This window comes from Hipposideros armiger, unplaced genomic scaffold, assembly GCF_001890085.2.
Source record: "Hipposideros armiger isolate ML-2016 unplaced genomic scaffold, ASM189008v1 scaffold_6, whole genome shotgun sequence".
NCBI lineage: Eukaryota > Metazoa > Chordata > Mammalia > Chiroptera > Hipposideridae > Hipposideros > Hipposideros armiger.
Window position 1 is genome coordinate 5,299,601 of NW_017731356.1, and position 21,709 is coordinate 5,321,309.

The 21,709-nt window shown below is 41.8% G+C and overlaps 1 protein-coding gene and 1 long non-coding RNA gene across 7 annotated transcripts in view; one reads left to right on the forward strand and one right to left on the reverse strand.

Annotated features, from left to right (window-relative positions):
* RABGAP1L (RAB GTPase activating protein 1 like) overlaps positions 1 to 21,709 on the forward strand; it is a 457,210-nt gene that overhangs the window by 336,211 nt on the left and 99,290 nt on the right. Inside the window, exon 1 of one of the 6 annotated variants that reach the window (XM_019648317.1) lies at positions 18,522 to 19,040. The exons of the other annotated variants lie outside the window; for them this stretch is intronic. Within the exon in view, the coding sequence (XP_019503862.1) occupies positions 18,873 to 19,040 (168 nt within the window). The 5' untranslated portion in view covers positions 18,522 to 18,872. Of the gene's footprint in view, positions 1 to 18,521; positions 19,041 to 21,709 lie in introns of those variants that run through there. 6 annotated transcript variants of the gene reach the window in all.
* LOC109385792 (uncharacterized) lies at positions 8,748 to 18,445 on the reverse strand. The gene is made up of 3 exons (XR_002124685.1): positions 18,288 to 18,445; positions 14,131 to 14,255; positions 8,748 to 13,990 (listed from the first exon to the last, which is right to left on the reverse strand). It is a non-coding gene; the product is annotated as an uncharacterized LOC109385792 (long non-coding RNA).

The following is a 21,709-nucleotide window of genomic DNA, read 5'->3' on the forward strand; positions in this document are numbered from 1 at the left end:
AAGCATACAAATTTACTTAATGTATTTTACATGACATGGGAGCCTTCAAAAAGAAATGAAAACCCAAAAAGCTCATTAAACTTGAGTGTCTTTCTGCTGGGTTTGATGAGGAATGGACAGTCATGTAGAAATATGATAGGACAAGCAGGGTATGAGCTAAATGTGATACACTGGGAAAATGCCCCAAGACCTGTGTGTTCGTATTCTCAGCATCCACCTGTTTGGGAGATGAGGATGTTTCTTTCCTCCAGGTATAGGAAAGGCACCTCTCCTATGAGAGCCTCATGACCTGCTTCAGGGACAAGGGCAGGGGAAGGTCAGAGAAACCTTCTACCATGTTCTCCTCTAGCTTAAAATATCAAATATGCCCAGGTGCCACATTTTGGGGTAGTGTATTCTGAACCTGGTCAACTGTGTGCTCAAAGATAGTCATTTAATTTTAAAATGTCAGCGTTTGAATAGGACAGAAAACAGAGCAATGGGAACTAGAAGCCATTGTTACGTCAACAAACAACTGAATTTAGGCCAATGAAAGCAAACTCACTATCGAGAATGACCTTGAAATTGAAATATTCTCTGCACTTGACTCGCTAGAATAATATTTGATTCCTTAATTTTGCCTATCCATTTCTTCTTTCACGGCCTTTAAGACATATGAAGTCATCCCTGAATCCTGTTTAATACCTTACTCAAACTCCATTTCACTCTGACCAATCACTGTGTGTGAGCTGATCAGAGGGCAGTATTATCAGCAGACTTTTGTCAGAGGATGTCACTGCCCAATAAGTTTTTATGACCCTTTTTATCTGTGAGAGTTTCTGGGATTGCTTTTCAGCATGAAATAGACTAATTTTGTTCATTAAAGTGCTGACAGGGTTGATGACTCACTCTGGGACTCGAATGATATTATCACAATAGTATAACCAGTTGGAGGAAATTCAACTGAAACATATAAAAATTTATTTGATACTTGGTTTATGCAGGTTGAAAAAAAGCTTCTTTTACTGGCAATACAATAGCCAAAACCCCATAGACTTGCTCTTTTTTTTCTCCTTTGTTGTTTTCCTTTGACTAAGGAAATTTGGTTTGGGCAAAGCTAAATGAGTTTAGAACAGAATTTTATTTGTGGCATATATAACCTTGATTAATTAGGGTATGGTCTAAGCTGCTATTTAAAAAGAGAAAGAGCAGGGCCGGCCGAGTGGCTCAGTTGGTTAAGAGCTCGCTCAAGAGTTTGAGCTCTGAGCAACAGCAGTTCGATGCCCGGCCCAAGATGAGCTGCCGCTGAGCTGCCAACAGGTGGCAGGATGGCTCAGCTAAAAAAAAAAAAAAAAAAAAAAAAGAAAGAAAGAAAGAAAGAGCACATGAAAGAGAAACCATAAAAAATAAAGTGGTTTAAATAAGAGTTTATTTTTCTCACACATACCGGTCCACAAAGAGGAGGACTGGTCCCAATCACTCAGGGACTTAGGTTCCATATACGTTTTTGTTCCACCATCTCCTAGGACGTTATCCTCATGTACATGGTTGAAATGAGATCTCATCATTTTATCACGTCAAATGATGCCACATCCAAGTTTCAATTCAGAGGAAGAGGAAATTTTAAGCTGAAGTACAAGGCAAGCAATTTCCCTTTTAAGTAAATAGTGAGGAAGTTGAATGCATTACTTTTACTCATATTCCATTGACAAAAATGTTGTCCATGGCCACACTTAGCTACAGGGGAACTAGGAAATACAGTGTGTAGATCAGCCACCATCAGTGCTCTGTTAAAATTGTTATGTTTACGGGTGAAGGGGGCAGTTTGTTAGAGAACAATTAGTAGTCTGTCATAGCTTGCCCCTCGGGCCATTCACCTTTATTCCTGCACATAAACACTCCTTCCCTCTCAAGGGAGGCACTCAAAGGCCTCATTTAGTTATCTCATCTGCTCAAAGTCAAGGCTCTCTGGATGATGCACAGGCCTGTGCCTCACAGTCCACTGACACAGCATTTGCTCATCTCACATCCAATGGACGAAGCGGTAGGGGAAAGTGTAGCTGTAATCAAAGCTCTCATTCAGAAAAGGGAGGAATGGGAAGCACACCATGCTCAGTGGCCCGTAGGGCTTCACCAGACGCCTGCTCTAGCAGTAGGGAAGGTTTCTGGGCTAGCCCATCTGGCTGCCTCTCGGTTGTCATCTCTAGGAACCACACGCCATTATCCGTTGTCCTCTGTGGTGACATCTACAGTTGGTGCTAGAGAGTGCACCTTCCTTGGAAGCTGTACAGTTTTCTAAACTTGCTTTGCATTTGTGGAGATTTGGAGCCTGAAAGTTGTTTTAGTGATCAAATATAGGCATTTTTAGGCCTTTTGATTTTTTTTCTGGGAATTCCTCAATATTTTTGTAGGGTTTTGATTTTTTCTTCCAGTCAGTTTGTTTTGAGTAAAGAGATCCAAAGATTTTTTTCTAGACATAGGTCTTAAGTCTTATTATATTTGTTTGTCTGTTTGTTTTCAGTGGCCCATTCTCTTCTTTCTCCATTTTAATACTGGTTACCCCAAGGCCACCCAACAGTTGGGTGGGGAGCACTACCCTTAATTTGATCTTTGCTCTTGGCTTACTCTGTGTTTTGGCTGAGATGTCTTAATGAGAGATACTTGTGAAAAAATAGAGAACCTATTTATCCTTCTATATAGAAAACAAGTTAGATTTTCTAACCCTGAGGCCTCCAGTCACTGTACTTGACCAGTTTAGGTTATGGACCACTTATCAACCACTTTCTCTAGAGCAACAGGTATCATAGACACACACATGGGCAACCTTTGAAGTTAGCACGGACAGCAATATTGTGACAAGGGATGAAAAGGATCACCAAGTTTCCTGCCCGCAATATTTGTTTTCTTGCCTTGTCTTTCACTCAATCGTGAAGCCAAGAAGCTTAGTTTAAGTTTTAATTCACCTCATTTCTGGATACTAATTTCTGTATTAGAACATAGGATGAACTGTCATTTCAACCCATAATACAGTGACTTAAATAAGAAAGAAGTTCTTTCTTTTTTATGTGACAGGTTATAAAGGTAGGCCTGTGGTCCTGGCCAGCACGCAGCTTAGCTCCGTGAGATCATTCAGGGTCCCAAGTTGCTTTCATCCTGTTGTTCTACAGCAGGGTTTTTCAAACTCAGTACTATTGACATGACTACAGATTCTAAACATTAAAAGGGTAAGAGAATATTATGAACAACTTATGACAATAAATTTGACAACTTAGATGAAACGGACGAATCCCTTGAAAAACACAAACCACCAAAGCTCACTCAAGAAGAGATTACCTGAATAGCCCTATATCTATTAAAGAACACTCTTTTCATAATACATTTCATTTTGCAACTTGAAATTTTTAGTAACTGGAGGCAATGGAAGCTTAGTTACATGGGTACTAAGTTCCAACAATTGAACAAGGTGGTGTGTTAACCTTGTGTCTTAAGACATAGAAGCTGCTTAGAAAAACAGCATAAGATTGACTATAAGAACAGAAGTCTTCATGATTAACCTCCCACCTTGTCATAACTCTCTAGTTAGACTGAGCAGGGGTGAAAAAGCATTCAGCGGGTAATGGTACCTCCATTCTTCCACAGTTCTGTATTCTTCAGGTCCCTTACTTCTCTGCCCATCTTGTTTGGTGGGTTCCTCTTCTCCTCAGTTTTAGCAATAGATAAGTCTTTGGGCCTTCTGCATTTTTGCATTGAATAAATTCATTTTCCAAGGAAAATAATTCCTAAATTTTGTCCTAGCTGAAGTTCCAATTTTGCATCTTCAGCCACCCTATATAAAATCTTCAGAGGCCTTTGATATTTCTTTTTCGTTATCATTGTTCATGCGTGGGTAAGGCACCTTACGTGCCGCACGCCCTCAGGGGGCACCATTTACACCGACAACGAGCTGCACGTCTGTACCCCATGTCCTTGATAATCACTGTCTTCATCTTTTCATTCCCCCAGCTTTGAGCTAAGCTCTAGCATTGTATCTGGAAGTGTCTTTGTGTCACATATCATGTCCCCTTTTCTGTTCATACAGCGCCTGCCTATCCTCTATGTTCTGACTTAAACCTTGCCTCCTTTATTGGATGGTTCCTGACTCTTTCTGCCAGAAATGAGCATCTGCTGCAATTACAAAATGTATTATTCACTTTGAGGCTAACATATTGTCTTTCTTTTTATTTAAATGTTTCATGTGTGTATGTCCTGCATTCTCTAATTAGACTGTTTATTTCTTAAAGACAGTCTGAAGCTTACTTTTTATCCCCCGCAGAGAGGTAAGTGCATTCCTGCGTGTTCAGCAAGCATCCCAAATTCCTGGATTGATGCACCAAGTAGCAAAGGGCCAAAGGATTAACCCCATCCTTTTTCCAGTTGTTGCATTTCAGTAGATTGCACTTCATCTAAAGCAATGTTTGAGGTAGTTTTGACTTTTCCCTAAAGATCCACGCTTTGTTTTTAAGTTTAATATCAGAGGGAAAAAAACCACACTAACCCTTGCTTCTTTTGATGAATGTTTGTTATTGGTTTATACAGTAAATACAGATCTTTTCACATAGATTATATATGCATAAAACTCCTTCCCTTTGAATACAAAAGTACTGTTTCCGAAATTAATTTTTTTTAGTTAAGTGACATGCCCTGATTAAAATTTCCCTCAATTAAAATCGTCAGTGTTAAGTACAGCCTCAGACAGTTTCCATCTCTTTTGTCCCGTATTTACTAGAAATTCACTGAGTCCTAAAGACTGAAAATTGACATATACCTTAGTTTAGTCCTGAACACCCTCCATGCCCTACTTACATGAATGGTTCTAACCTCATCACGTATCTCTAAATTGGAAGTGAACTATAGATTAGCAACACACGTCTTGGGCTTGACTGCTTTCTGTATGGGAATAGCGTTTCAGCCTTCTAAATCTACATGTTTTCCAAGTCCAGCTTAAAACACTGTCGAAAATCCACATATAACTTTTGACTTCCCCAAAACTTAACTACTAATAGCCTATTGTTGACCCGAAGTCTCACTCATAACATTACTGATAACATGTGTTAAGTCAATTAACACATATTTTTTTATGTTATACGTATTATATACCATAGTCTTACAATAAAGTAAGCTAGAGGAAAGAAAATGTTAAGAAAATCATAAAGAAGAGAAAATACATTTACCTACTGTATGTATTTATTGGAAAAAATCCACATATAAGTGGACTTGTGCAGTTCAAATCCATGTTGTTCAGGGTCAGCTGTATATGTAAATATAAAACAAATGGAAATTGAAACTTAATTCTTTGGCTAATTTGTTTATCTAGCCTAGCTAATTCCATTTCAAACATCTTACCCATTTACTTGGAGTTTTTATCTTCTCTAAATGTAATAGCTGGTAGGGGAGACATATGGAAGTGCCTTCCATGTACCACAGTGATTTCCGTATCGTTTCCTCGAGTTTGACTTTAATCCTGTTATTAGTAAATGCTGAGCATCTGCCCTCTTGGGCAAATAAACTTGTCAATCAGATGTATTTTTAAAGGTATATTTTATTTTAATATTAGTTCGGGTGCATGTGGGCATTGTTTAGAAATCTTTGAGAGCTAGAATGATTTGATTTTGCAATGCTTATTACTTATAGCCAAATTAAGTTACTACTTTCATTAACACACTTTGTTTCCACTTGAAAAGCAAAATATTGTTTTGTTTAATACTTCCCTCCCCCAATATATTTTACATATTAAAATTCAAACTAAAACAATAACTTCTGGACTTCCATGTGTCCATTCCGCAAAGTATGTGGGTCCAGTGATCCACTGCCAGAGAACTAGCCCCCACACTCCCCAACTCAAGTTTAGATAGTGAGTATCCTGCTAAATAACATTGAGTTTGATTTATTTTCTTACGGCCTTGATGCTGTTTTATTATGTGTCAGTATTTCCCTCTCTTCTTTTAGAAATCTATAAACATTGTACTTGCTTTCATTTTGATCTTTCTTCTTAGCAATTTAGACATTAAATAAAATAAAAACACACTTACCATCTCCAAGTTTAATACATGATTTTTAAAAAATTAAGCCCATATTTTAATTTTATTTATAACTCATCTCTTCATTTGAACATCAGCCATTTACTCATTTACACATTTACTCAATACTTATTTAAATGAACTGTGACCACAGTGACTAGGAACTGTTGGGAGTGCAGATGCAAAGATGAGTGTGTCATAGGTCATCGCCAGGGGCTCACAGAGAGGTGGAGAGACAGACAAGTACACGAATAGTTGCCAAAGAAGAGTTGGTACTGTATGGACAGGAACAAGCGGGACGGGATGCAAAGGCGGAGGAAGGAGGTGGTGACAGGGATAATCGACAGAGAAAAGGACATTGGGGCCTTGAAACATTAGCAAGAGAAGATGAGGTATGATGTTTTAGGCAATGAGAGCACCATCTGTGAGGATCAGACTCATCATAGCATACAGTATGTTTGGGAAGCTCTGGAGAAGAGTACACACGAGGTTTCAAGGTGAGATTGGAAAGGTAGAAAGGGTGTCTTATGGTTAGGGCTGTGGGCTAACCTTTGAACCTGTGGGCCAGGAGGTACCTCCATGCCGTTACGTGATCACCAGGTATGGTGTTTTAGGAGGATGGTTCTGCAGACAGTGAGAGAGAAACTGAATGTGAAAAGACTGGTAATAAGCATGGTGACTCGTTAGGAGACTATAGAATAGTGGAGGGGAGAAACAGTGAAGGGTCTTTAACCAGACTGCACCACTAGGGGTGGATAGGGATGGGCAGACTGAGCAGGATTTCCCAGGTGCTGTCATAGGGGTTTGGGGACATTTGGCTGTGTCAGATGATGAATACTAAGAGTCACTGCTATTCTCTACTTTGTTGTTTTTAATCTCTTTCTCATCCTCTTAAAAACTTCCCTGTCAGTGGGCCGGCCGAGTGGCTCAGTTGGTTAAGAACTCACTCAAGAGTGTGAGCTCTGAGCAACAGCGGTTCGATGCCTGGCCCAAGCTGAGCTGCTACTGAGCTGCCAACAGGTGGCAGGATGGCTCAGCTAAAAAAAAACAACAAAAAAAAACTTCCCTGTCATGTCCTCTCTTCAAGTTTAAGGAAAGGCGCTGCATGTAAAGTGTGTTTTGTAGAGAAGGCAGCTTACTAGATCTTACACAATCTCACTTACTTCTCTTTAGTGAAAACCAGGGTGTCCCTAGGAGATTGAAGAGTGCTGCCAGATCAGCCTGTGCTTGGTTCCACTTAATGTATTATGGTTTGAACTCCATTAATAATTAGACTTTCAGAGAAAGTGACAGACCAATTGATCTGTTAACCAAACTTTGTGCCTTAAAGTCAGAACTTGGAGAGAGCCACTGTGTTCACATATCAGGGGACGTTCCGTTTCCTTCCCTGACGTTGTGAAGAATATTATCTCTGACAGTTTGGCATCAATGAGCTATATAAAAGAGGACATTATCAGCCACATGTACTTGGAAAGTTATACAGAGATAACAAAGAGCTGGTTTTCCTTCACGATGCTTCTCAGAATCAAGCCTGGCTGTTTCCATGGCAACCACACAGGGCCTGGCTCTCATTTTCTCACACTTGGCTTACTGCAAGAGCTTTATGACTTGTCTTCCTTCAGCCTCTTCCTCTCTTAAACTCCCCTGCCTTCTGCTGCCAGATTCATCTTTCTAAACAATTGTCTTCATTGTATTATTTACCGTCTGTTGTCCAGTGTAAGTACCTACTGGGCACATTATTACACACTGTTATGTGGGCACCCTAATTTCCCAATGGTGTGTCTTGTCTCCGCCATAAAGCCTGTAATGCCATTGAGGATAGAGACCCCGTTATATGCTGTTTTGTATTCCACCTGGCACCATGCACAGCTCTGGGCTCATGGCGTGCACACAGAGAATTGAATATTTCCTCTTTTGCTCCCTCTGCCCTGGATTTATTTATTTCTCTCTATCCCCACTGGGTCTGAGGGCTGTGTCTGGTTGTTTTGTGTTGTTAATTTCCTTCTCCTTTCTAAAATAGTTGACAGTTATATAGCATATTATCTAAAGCTTGCAGGATACTTTGAAAACCAATATTATCATATCCTTGCTTTTAAATATAGAAGCCTCTCTCTTCTTTACCAAAAACCACAATGACTCAGCTACCCACATGTTTAAAATAGGTTCTGCAGTTTTTTGTGGCCAGTCTTTATGATGGTTCTAGATTAATAGTAGCCTTGTTTGAAGCATAACATTTGGCATTAATCACGGCACTACTGCAGTTAACCAGGTTGACCAATTTAGTTGGAGTGTGGTTTGTTTCTTTAATGTGTATAGACATAGGTTCAGAGGGAAAAAAACAACTTGACATTCATGAAGGATATATTTTAACATGCTCTTAAATTTTCTAATTTTTTTAATACCACTATGATTTTTTAATTTGGTTTCTTTATTTATAAAATTGAGATAAAATAACTGATTTGCCATCAGAGCATATAATAACTGAAAAGAAAAAGACTATAAGCTAAGCTTTCTCTCCATCTGCTACATGAGAGTAACTAAATTCATCCCTCAGCAAACCCACAAGTTGCTATGTTGTGACCTTGTGGGGTCTCTCAGAGAGGATGAAGCAATAAATATGAAATCTGTAAATGTCAGTGGGTCACTGTAGTTGACTGCTGTTTGCTAAAGAAAAGAGATATTAAAAAGGCCTAGTAAGAAAAAAAAATTTGTTTAAAGGCCTAGTAAAGTAATCTTTTAAAGTAAAAATGAATGAATGAAGGAGTGAATGGAAGCAGCTGAGACAAGAATCTTATGTTTGTTTTCTCTAATAACTTGCCGATAAAGATTTTCACAGCTCTCTTCTCCCTGTGAGCCTTGTCCTGATATTTTCTAGTTGGAGAGAGGGAGAATACATAAAAAAGAAGTAAACAATTTCCAGTAGATAGATGCCATGAAAGAAATGAGACGAGGGAATGTCACTGCCCGCCATTACATAAGACGGAAAGAGAAAGCTCTGTGAGCAAAATAACATTGGCGTGAAGGGTGCAGGGGAGCAGCCAAATGAAGATCAGCGGGCACAGCAAGTGCAAAGGCCCTAAGGCGGAAGAAACGTTCATGTTTGAAACAGAAAGGAGGCTAGTGAGACTGGAGGCCAGTGAGCAGGATGTAGAGAGGAAGGAGGTGTGATCCGAGGCCTGGGTGAGCTCACATCGGTGGAGACAGAAACAGTAGCAAAGCGTTTGGTATAACGGGAACCCAGTCTCAGTTCTAAGCAGGAAGACGTTGGATCTGATTTGTAGTTTTAAGACACTGAGGAATTCTGTTATGTGGATGTGCATTTTAAAGAGGAGAGAGTAGAAGTGTGGACTAGTTAGGGCATTATTTCAGTAGGATGAGCAGGAAATGATGGTAGTTTGTAGTGTCAGCAAAGATGGAAAAAGAGGACAAATTCAAGCTAATTTTGTAGATAGGGCTGACAGGGCTTGTAGATGAATTGAATTTGGAAGGCGCAGGGAAAGTGAGGAATCAAGGATGTAGAAATGGAGCACAATGATTTTGAAAACCATGATCAAATCATTTATTTTAGCAATGATTTTATTCTAACGTATCACAGGAATGAAATGAGATTGCACATGAAAGTGGATGACACAATGTCTGGACCACCACAGGAACGTGTGAGGTGTTTCTTCTTACCCCCACCTTAGCACGTTTGAATTAGAAATTTGTATCCTCACATGACTATTGAGGCCACCAAATTTCAAGCAAATGATTAGAAAGCCCATTTTACAGGAGGTTCTGTCATTGATCAACTCAGGAATCATTTCCTGAGCTGCTGCTTATGGAGTCACTGTACAGGTACTGGGGACATACAGGTAAGGGAAGCAGACACAGTGCCTCCCCTCAGGGAACATTCTGTCTGCTGGGGGAGGTCGTTCCCTAACATGGAATTATACAACTGGTTATTAAGGCGCATCTGGGATCACTGAAGGATATCAAGACATACTATGAGAACATCTCTTCATGGCTCCTATATGTTCCCTAGTTTCCCCATTCATTTCCAGAAGTCATCTTGCCCATGTCTACGCAGGCTTTCTATAGCCACCCGTTGGCTCTGGACTCATTTCCCATGGCCCATGGCACATCACCACAGATGGCCACATACTGCGTGCTAACTCCATCTGTCCTTCATCTTCTCCTGTCCCCAGCGCTGTCCCTATTAGTTAATATCCTGACTGCCATCCCAGTTTACCAAGTTTGAAATGTCACAGATGTTTGTAGCATTAGCAACTTCAGAAGATTACTATTTTAAACCTCATTTTCTTAATGAAAAATGAGACTCAAAGAGGCTAACTTTCCTGAAGTCATACAGCTACTGGACATCAAATATAGGTTTTAAATCCTATAGCTCTGATATCTCAGCTTTTGTTCTTTCCATGACAACATTTGGAAGGGTTATTAAAAGTTTTGAGGTGAAAGGAGGACTCTAGGATGCCACCCAGGTGTGCATTGGGGTAATTGGGTAGATGAGGATGCTGTCAGCCAGGAGACGCCATGTAAAAGGAGGAACTGCATTGGGGAAGACATGGTGACTTTGGACATGCTGAGATTAAATTGCATATCATGCTGTTTATGCCAGTAAGGAGCTCTGTAGAGAAGGAGAGGCTAATCTCATGTCTGAGTTGTTCAATAGCAATAATCGAGAAGGATGTGGATAAGATCAGCAGGGTACAGATGCTGCTCTTTGAGCAGAAGGTTTTGCTCCATTTTTGTATGTGTCATTTCTTTTAGAACCCAAGACACTGTGTATAGTCATAGTGACATGACCACATAAATCCCGTTGTTTCCACTGGACTATTGATTAGCCTCTAGATGTAGCTTGTTTAACTTCACCCCCTTCACTGGTTCAGATAACTCAATTTGATACTTAGATATCAGATGAGTAGTTATCCAAAAAATTGTAGTTGTACTCACCACTTCTGAGCTACATGATCTTGGGCAAGTCACTTAGCTTTTCTAGGCTCAGCTGCCTCCTTTGCAAAATGGGCATAATTGCTTGTTCAGATTAAAGCCAATCATACATATTCTAAGGGCTTAGCATAGTTCCTGGCCTTTATAAACACTGAATAAATGGTAGCTATTATTACTGATTCTTTTAGTCATTTAAAGATTTATAAAGAGTTGGCGATGTGTAAGTTGCTTTGTTAAGCCCTGCTTGGAACAAGCATGAGTGTGAGACACGTAAAGGAGCCGGGCACGCAGGAGAGACCTGTATCCATGTGTTCACTTGTGACTATCGTCCTGCAAGACAGCCTGTGGCAATACTTGGTATAGTACTGAACTTGTAAGGGAGGTGGAGAGAGAGCTGGCCACCTCCAGTGAAAGGAGAGGAAAAATCACCTCCACTGTCGCCATTTCACTACTTCCCAATTTCAACTGAACTCATTTGAAACCATGAATGAGTGAGTGAGTGGGAGGCAGGCAGGGTTGGGGGGGAAATGGTATAGCTGTACAATCTATCGCCATCTTTATTTCAGAAAGCAGATTTGTCTATTCAAAATAAATAAATAAACAAATGTCCCCTTCTTGGCACATTCATTTGGTGAAACAAATTCACTTGCTAATACATGGGCTGACCCATAGAACTCCTCCACTGAAAATATTATTTTTCACAGAGACAGCTGTTAGACTACACCTAGCAGTCTGAGTAACGTGAAGATGCCAGAGATAGCAGATTTAATAGAGAGCTGGAGATGGATGAGAGGAAGAAGGCAGAGGCAATTTACAACTTACCAAGATGAGCACAGCACCTCATTATTTTTAGTGACAATGACAACACACACACACACACAAATCAAAAGTCAGATGCTGAGCTAGCTTGAGAGGACCAAGAAGTAGTTGAGATTCTATATGTCATCATTTTAATCTGATCAATTTAAAATGAAAGAGGAGGCCCCAGCTGACTCTCACGTGTGCCTTCTGCTTCCGCTTGGAAATGAAGATGAGCCCTGCATGCTCTGCCCAGGCGATGGATGAAATGAGACAGCTTTTCATTGTCAAGCCTGCCCTGCCAACATGGCTTCCAGAAGGCTGCCCATGTGCAGACACTGTGCCAAGGACGTAGCCGCTCTGTCTGATTGAAGAAGAGGTGCTGCTCAGTTGAAACCTGAGAAGGCAGATGCGCTTCGTTACCACGAGCACATCTGTGTTTAGAGTGACTATTGTCAAGGCAGGTTTCTGGAAGGCCCCTCTCCACTCAAATCGAAGACTCGTAGCTTCTCCCATACTAGATGGTGAGCACAGGCTCCAGACCAAGTCCACGTGGAATGAAATGGTGGGACCGTCGTCCTAGTAAGGTAGCTTTTCAATGGCCTACACTAATTGAAAGGTAGCACGTGACGGTGCAGGGGATGGTGGTTTGCGCCTGTGCAGCTGGGGTCTGCGACCCTGGCTCCCTGGCTCTCCCTCCGACAAGTTTCGTGACCCTGAGCAGCTCACTTATCTGCTGCCTCAGTCTTTCCATCAATAGGATACACATATTAGACTTCGACGTTTTCTAGCATCTAACAGCATCGCATTATTTATTATTCTGTTATCGTATCTAGAATATCCTTTTCAGTGTGGGTAGTACGTGTTCAGGGACACTGGCCAAAAAAAAAAGCTTGTCCTTGGTGCAGGAGGTAGGATTGTGAACAGTCTAGAATGGTCCAGAAACCAGCTCATAGGAGGCCCAGTTAGTAGTAGGGATGGTTGTCTTGAAAAACAACCAAAAAAAAAGGAAATTAAGACTGACTTAACATCACATGTTAAGGAAAATATTCTGTGTTATTATACAGAATAAGTCTTGTTCTGTGTTATTATAAACTATAAAAGCCAACCCAGTGACTAGGGGTTTCAGATTTCTGGCTTACCATACTAGTCCTTTTTAAACACATATAAATGTCCAGTAATAAAATAAAATGTCCAGCCTTTTGAGCTAATTGTCGATGAAGAAATGAAAGCAGAGGCAAAATGACTAGCTCTCCAAGAGACTGTGGAAGTTGTTGCCCTAACCAAGGCATTACACTAGAATCTGATCCCAGGGGCCGGTAGTAAGGTAATGGTGACACTGCCATGACTACTCAGACTGTTATATCAAATTACTTTTGGTGGACGAAAGTTCTCTCTTCTTTTAAAAACAAAACAAAACAAAAATCGCATTTAAGGTCATTATGCCTTAAGTCTCACAAGAGGTCAGAACATACCTAAAAAACTCGGCAAGTCTATAATCTTTTACAGGAAGCTTTTTCCCCCCCCTTTGAATTCCTATACACTTGTTACCTGAACTACCCACCATGGTGCCAGTTAATTATGTATTTTCTTTTATTTTCACTCTAATTCTTCAGTGTGTGAGTTCCACCTACAAAGTAATGAGACTCATTTCCCTGCAACGTAACTTGCGTGCTCAGTCTCATTGCATTTCATTTTAGCCTTTTCTTCAAGTAGCTTGAATGATCCATAAAGTTAGAAGCAGCACCTGATGTGTCTTTCTGTCCCCAGAATGACGTGGCACAGTGTGGAGCAGAATCAAGACTTGAGCGGCAGAGTGAGTTGTGTGGGCTTGTACAGCATCAAGCTACCGACATGACTCGTGTCATCTTTGACTTGTTTGTGGGATCTTGGGAACGTACCAAATTATTAGGGCTCGTCATTTAAAAAGTAGTCTATCAGACAAAAACAGAAATAGCTACAGCATTAAGGTTTTGCAACTTTTCCTCTCCTGGTTGAGAAAGAGCATCATCCTTTTCTATGGATTATTAATGTGTCTAAATCGTGCGCGTGGACGGAAGAGGCCCTTGGTCTCTCAGGAATGGTGTCCTTTTCAGCGTTTGGCTCTTTCTGATGTTAACACAGCCCGAGTCCTTCTTGTCTTTCTGAGCCTGAACCCAGATGAACACGATGCATTTTACACCTTTTCTCCTCTTCTGCATGACTCCCTGGAAAGAAGGAAATGGTTCATTATCTAGAGCCCACTCTGTGCCAGGCACTAACTTACTACATTTTCAGAACAGCTTGGCGAGGTAGGCAGGCTAGGCTTGCCATTGAGCAGAGGCTCACAGTGCATTAAGTGACTCACCCGTGTCACACAGCTAGTAAATGTGACAAAAAGATGATGTCAGAAGCACTGCTCTGGTTTGCTTGTAGAGAGAGGTGTAATTCTCATTACTCTTGGATTTGGGTCCACGCCATTCCCACGTCTGTCTGCATCCATGTGGACAACAGAGAGATGATTAGATCATAACACGCAGGGTAATGGCCACCACGTCCTGCTTTATCTTTGTGCTTGGATGCCTCCTTGATTTTAAGCTCCTGCAGGATGGGAAGTGTTTCCTTTCTCACCTTTGTAACCACGGAAGTAACTACTTAGCATGTTTCTTTGCACTCAGCGCGCTTCATTACAGTCCCATAAATTCGGCCTAACATGCTTTTCCTTTTACACTGGAAATATGTTTACGTCCTGCGCATGTCCAGCCTCCATGACACAGTGCAGGGGCCCAGGAGCACCCTGAAGCGCAGGGCTCTTGTTAGTGCTGTGCCACCGGCCCCGCCCAGCTCTCCGGAGCCAGGCTTCTATTCTTCAGGCCTGGGCTTGGGGACCATCGCCTGGTCCTCCTTACTTTTTTCTCACTCTGCCTCATGAGATGATTCACCCACATTTCCATAATATCCTCAACCTGCTGCAGAACTTCCTTTACAGAATTTCTTTTTCAATCTCCTTTATGATAGTATAAGGAAATTTGATAAATCATGTATTTGTAACTGATTAACTCAGAGGAGTTTATTTTCTCTTATTAATTTTATTTTTGGAATACGAATTTTATTTCTCAAAAATAGGCTGTATTTATTGCTGAATATCATCAGCAATAAGTGGATGACTCGGGGGGTTGGGGAAGGAGAGGGGGACGTGATGCTGAGATGAGGACTCTTCAGGGCATAGACAATCCCTGGAGTCTATTCTTTCATTTCACCAAGCAATGTTATAGAAGAGTTATTTTACCTGATACTGATCAACAGCCTGTTTTCGAAAGATAACTTGAGAACAGGACCAGGTTATGGAAATTTTGAAAGCGAGGACAATACTTTTTTTTTTTCCTGTGTCCATAGGGTCCTGTATTCTCCAGAGTGATGACGTGCTAACATGGGTTGGGCCTGGGCTGATGTCCCCATCTGTAGAGGATGGAGTAGGTCTCCACTAATTCTGTTGTGCCTTGAAGTAGAAAGGGAGGGTGGGGATGGACGCTATGACCTGGGATGGTCAGTCCTCTGCTGGTTCTGCCTGGAGCACAGGGAGATGAGGCAGCTCTCAGTGTGGTCACTTCCAAACAGGAAATGCCTGCCGGCTTGGAGGGCCTCTGTACACATCTTCCTCCCCTCCCCCGGCACTCCATATCTCCTGAGCCCAGGCAGGACCCCTGGTGCAGGCAGGCTACGCTCACCTTTGCCCTTTGCACCAGATCTGCATGTTCTGGGGTCACGGGAATGGAACCCCGGTTGCTCAGGGCTGCGGCCCCCTCCTCATCCTTCATCCTCCAGCATGTGAAGCCCTAGCCTGTACCCCGTCCTGGATGTCAGCAGCTACGTCTTCTCCACCCCTGCTGGTGCCAGCTCTGCCTCCTCTGGCTCAGGATCTTGGTCCAGCAGCTGGCAGGAGTAGCCAGCTCGGCCTGCCCCCCTTTCTCCCGCTCTTCCTCGGGCTGCTCGCTGCTCCAATCCCCAGTGCCTTCTGTAGGGCCTGGTGTGGCCCCAGGCCCTCAGTCTCATTGGGGTAGTCTTTTGATTAGTTTTTACTTCTTTTTACCAGAATCCTTTTGGGCAAGTATTTGTTTGTTTCTGGTTTATTTAAGGGAAACAAATGCTCCTGCCAGTGTGCCTTGAGACCAAGGCAGTTGAAGGGAAACATCTCCTCAGTCCTTTAAAAGAAATCAATCGAAAAAAAATCTTGTAAGCAAAGGAGTCACTGAATTCTTCCTTCCTTTGCCAAGTCAGGCTGTCCCCCTGTTCTTAGGTGAGAAGCTTCTGTGGCAGTACTTTTCACACATACATAGCAATAGCACAGTCTTTTTAAACAAAATCTCCTGCAGAACTCCAGTATATAAACAAGATAGCAATGGAGCTCTCCCGTGTGTGTGTGTGTGTGTGTGTGTGTGTGTGTGTGTGTGCCACTCTGGGCCGCCCATCAGACATTTGCTCTAAAACCTAGGGATTTGAGAATTACACACACACACACACACACACACACACACAGGGTGCCAAAAAACTACACATTTTGAGAAAGGAAAAAACTGTATTAAAATTGTAATACTCAATATATACTGATAACAAAAGATGAATGCAAGTCACGTTTGACTACTGCAATTACAAGAGGTTCTCAAAGCGGTTACCATCAGTGTCCACACACTTCTGATTACGGTGAATACTGCTTGAGCAACGCTGACCAAAGTGTCCACTTGTATCGCCGCACATGCCGTTTCAATTTCTTCCCAAAGTACTGCCAGCGTAGCTGGTTTTCTACTGTACACCACATCCTTTAAGGTCCCCCATAGGTAGAAGTCAAGGGGTGTTAAGTCAGGAAAACGTGGGGGAAGTTCAACAGCACCTCTTCGTACTATTCATTGTCCTGGCAAATTCTCATGGAGCTGAGCTCTCATGTCTCAGTGGAAGTGCGCACGACAACCATGCTTCCCCCATTGTCTTTGACTGTCCTGCCTGTCCCATGGTGACGCTAGCATTCAATTGATTAACACCATCTTTTGAGTGAACGTCATACTATGCATTGCTACTGCAATTTAATTCACCTTTGAAAAGTAATACATAGATAACATCTCTTGAAATGTGTACATTTTTGGGGTTCTCTCTCTCTCTCTCTCTCTCTATCTATCTATCTATATATATATATATGTCACATTCTCATGCTTTTGATCATTTTACATTAAAATCTTTTCTTTGTATAGTTGTTTTGAGAAGAAATAAAGGCTTGACAACAATAGATAGACATCTTACTTATGATATTTTGTTAATACTTTAAATATTTAACCAAAAACAGTTTTGTTTTTCTGAGGTTTTCGAATAAGAAACCAAACAATATTCTGTTAAGGAAGGCAATATTTTCTTTTAACCCAATTCCATAATCAGTCATACTTTTTTAACCAAGATCACTGAGATATGCTGACAAACATGTTTCTATTTTGCTTCCTGCAGATATCTGTAACTTTTATTTGTCAGGGTAGGGAAGTAAGACTCAGAAGGAACTTCCTCTGGCTGTCTCAGGCCTGTCACTCTTTATACCATGCCACGTCTCGCATGGAGAAACGGACCTGGTGTCATGAGGCTGGCGACAGAGCTGCTGCCTGAGATGCTAAATACATATTGGTTCATTGTTGGGCTGAAGTTAAGAAACTGCCCCCCAAGTTGATCTTGTCCTTTTGCTTTCATTTGCTTATAACTGGTTATTCACATCAAGTAAGTGAATATAACACTTGAATACTAAGATTAGTAAAATGTGTAAACTCTGGACAGTTCTCAGTTATATTATTATTAGGGAAGGATTGATTTGACCAGAGAGTATCAAAACAGTGTTTGAACAATTAACTGTTTATCAATGTCTATGGCCTAAGAAAGTTATTTTGGCTTTGAGAATCTCAACTTTAATAGTTCCTTAAATGTACACTCTTATTATTATGTTGTAGGTTTTTATGTTTTATCATATTGTGTAATTTATTTTAAAAATCTCCCTTTTAATTGTGGCTAGCCTTCCCAGAATGCTGAAATACTTCTGTATATTCTCGCATTGCAAAACATCATTATTATTGCATAAACACTTCAACCGGAGGGTGTGTCATTGCTTGGATGCCTGATTCTTACTTTTCTGTGTCCATATTCTATCATTTTGCCCTAAACCTCTCTTCAGTAGAGATTTCAGTAATCTAACAAGGATCAGCTCCTCCCACCCTAAACACACAGTATGAAATCAGATGCATCACTATCTGTTATCATTGTTAGAAAGCAAGAGTGAACAAAGGTCAGCCTTTCGGCTGGCAGGCTGTCTGGTTTTTCTGTGAGCTTCCCATGTTGGGAGAAGCTAGTGCATAGCTGTGGGTTTAGGATTCAACAGCATAAGCTGTCAGAGCGACTGATTGAAAGTGGACTGGGAGGGCAAGCGCATCTGTCCAGCGGCTCGCCATTGGCTTCTCATTACAGCATTCTCCCCCGAGACACTGCGTGCTCTTCACCTACCTCCTCCGCTCCCCTCCCGTCCTTCCCGACCCCTTCATTACTGATTCACAGCAAGAGGCAGTGGCGGCGGCGGCAGCAGCAGCTCTGCTTGTCACGAATCAAGGATTGCAATGAGCTCATCCTTTTCTCCTTGCAGCTTCCCAACTGCCCTGGCTTCCTGGCTGCTGCTGCTGCTGCTGCCTGCTCATACACGCGCACACGCGCACACGCACACACACGCAGACATTGTCGTCACACACACACGCACACACGCTAGACCCTTCTAAGCAGCTTGTACATTTTCACACATGTGTCTGAACTCTCCTGCGTCCCTCTTGGCCATTTTCTTGCATTCGATTGCCTTTGCCCTTTTTTATTTAGATCAGCATTTGATTTCATTTTCCAGTCTGACTTTGGGGCTCTTTCACCTGGGATAATTGAGCCAACATGTTCTTCTCGTGGAGACATTAGCTGACAATTCCCAGCACAGGCTGGCCTGCGTGTGTGCTCCTGGGGAGACCGAAGCCTGGCTCCCCTGCCACTGCACCTCTTAAAACTGTGGATGAGAGACCCAGCTTTCTCACTCTGGATACCTACTTACTGCTCATGGAAGAAGGGGTGCCCTGCCCAGCCCCAGCTGCTAAGCTAACACCTCCTGTCAAAAAGTCCCAGGACATGCACGAGGAGAGGAGCAAGCTGGTGAATGAGTACGCGTGCCGAGTGCTGGAACTTCTGGGGATGGGGCATCGCCTGTTTGTGCCTCGGCTTCTGGCGGTGAGACTGCTTTTCATTGAACTTCATTTGTCAGGGGTCTGCCCCCCTCTGTGAGAATTTTTTGTATCCTGGAGGAGCTTGTGGTCTCCCATTTTCTTCTCCTTCTCTCCCACTCACCCGAGAAGGAAGTGCCTGCTGGGTGGCCACGACCCTGGGGCTCTCCCTTAACCTGGTCCATGCCACTCCCTAATGGGCGAGAGGAGAGGTGGCGGCTCTTCTCCCAGAGCCCAGGGCCGCCCTGGCAGCATTATCTCCGTGGCAGCCAAAAGCATGGTTTTCTGGCTGGCAAGCCTCAGCGATAAAGCAAAATGCTCAAGTGCTTGATGTAGCCATTCTGTACTTTATGAATCCAAAGGGTTAAATTTTACAACAGACCATATTGCTACTTATCTAGACCCCCGTGGTTGGATTTCTAACCTCCCCATTTGATTGCCAATTTGACTTTTTTTTTTTTTTGGATAGGGAATTTTACCCCCTAAAAATCCTTGGTTGGGAAATTGTAGATTTCTCTTCTGGAATGTCTGAACTGTGTATCTGTGAAAGAGCTTAAAGCTGTTGATCTGTGCTGTGAATCTGGGAAATCTGGTGTGCTTGTTTTTTGATTTTCTGAACAAGAGAAAAATCACGCTTCCTCACTTCCTACCAAGGGTTAAAATTAAATACCCACAATCACCGGTACAGGGTTTCTTTTTAGTGGTTTGAGAACTGTACCTAGCAACTGCTCTATAATGTAATTGGTCTACAGTAGCCTGATACCATTCTTTGAGAATTGAACAAGACTAATTTAGCCTTGTCTGTTTTATACCATTCCAGACTGTTCTCTCATTATGGTTCTCTCATATTTGAGTCTTTTCAAAAGTGCAATATTGACTGAATTTAACTCTTTCTTCTCAGACATTTCCCTCCAGTATCCTTCATCTTTGTTTATTCTTATCTTCACCATGACTAATTCAATCTTCATGTATGTATTTACAGGGCAAATATAATCTCCCCTGCTTAATCATAACAGACATATTAGGTAGCCATGTACAGAAGGGATTTCTCACCCTGAAGAAAGTCTGTTTGTTGTTGCAAGATGAAGTAAGATGCAATGACTAGCATACAATTATAGGGAAGAGGGCCGCATTTTTGAGAAATATAGTTCCTTTGTCACATTTAAGAAAGAAAGAAAAAGAGTTCTATACATATGTTTTAATGCCCAGGTGAGGTCATAAATGCTCACTTGGATTTTGTTTCCCTGACCCACATTTTTTTCCTAATAAAGGAGAAAACTGAAGTTCACAATTCTCTTAGAAAAGGTTTTGTTGTTGCTTTTTAAGTGGAAAAAAATTTCAGTGAAATAAAATTTTTAAGTGAAGTAAAAAGTATGTTATTTCAGGAGCTTTGACACTAAGAAGTGCTAAAATATATTTCAACAAATTCTCTACCTCTTTCTGAGGAATTAGTTTGGGCCTAATACATTCCCGTTTTCTTAAAGACTACCTAACTTTGTGTCATGAGGGCTTCCATGGTAACTTCCCAGTAACCTGGTGCTGTCTGTCTTTAGCATTTACATTTTCAGTGTTTTGAAGGAAAACATAAATTGATAACTAAGAACGTCTCTCATACTCAAATCTGTGTTAGGGGATGAATTTAAACTGCCTCTAGTTTAAAACAAATTAGCAACAATAAAGTCCCCAGGGAGCTGGGTCCCCAAGCCTCAGGTCTTAGGGAGCTCGCATATACCTGTATGTCGCAACTGTGCCAAGTCGGCCTGGTTGCCCAATTAGGTGTCTGAGGAAGTACGTCCCTCGGGTGCTCTTGGGCTCTAATGTTCAGAGTCCAGGTCATAATGCCACTTGCATTACTTGTGAAAAGTATCTGCTGAGCTGTCCATAGGGCCACTTGGAAACCTCTGACTTTGATATACAGGGTTGTACTTAGAAGATTATTGAGAGAACTGGGGTATCCTACATTTTGGGGAATCACATGCCCTGTAATTAGCTATATGGCCGTGAACTTGAGTCAGCTATCCAATGAGTTATGCTCCAAGTTTCACATGTGTACTGGGGGACGTACAATTGTTCAGCCTTGTCTTATTGGATGGGCTAATGACGTGGGATCGAGGGCCAGTGTGCACGGGGTGGTCCTGAGAGGCATCCTGCCGCGCGCAATCTTGTGATCTTTCCATTACTAGTCAAGAGGGCCAGCACCGAAGCTGAGGGTTTTAGTCATGTTTTAAACATGAATTGTGTGGGTTAAACACATACAAATACCTAATTTTACTTGAAAGGTGCCAGTAGTGTTTTCCTATAAGAAAAGTTAACTTTCTTAACGAACTGACCGTATGAAAGAAGGTTAACCCAGACAGCGTTGTGGATTTGGACTTTGAGCCTTATTTGTTGCTCCCTGATAAACTTGCTAGAACACCAAGTATGTTTGGAATTTTTGCTTATTGTCTCAAAGATAAAGAACAATTTCTATTGAATGAATCAGGTACAAGTACTTCATTTTATTTTTTTATTTATTTTTTTTTAAGATTTTTATTGGGTAATTGGGGGGAAGGGAAATTGGGGGAAGGGGAACAGACAAGTTGCTGTCGTTTTTTGTTCTTCAATCTAGTTGTGGAGGACGCTGCTTCACTGGCCCAAGTTGGCACCATCATTGCACTCTTCCCGGGCGAGGCAGAT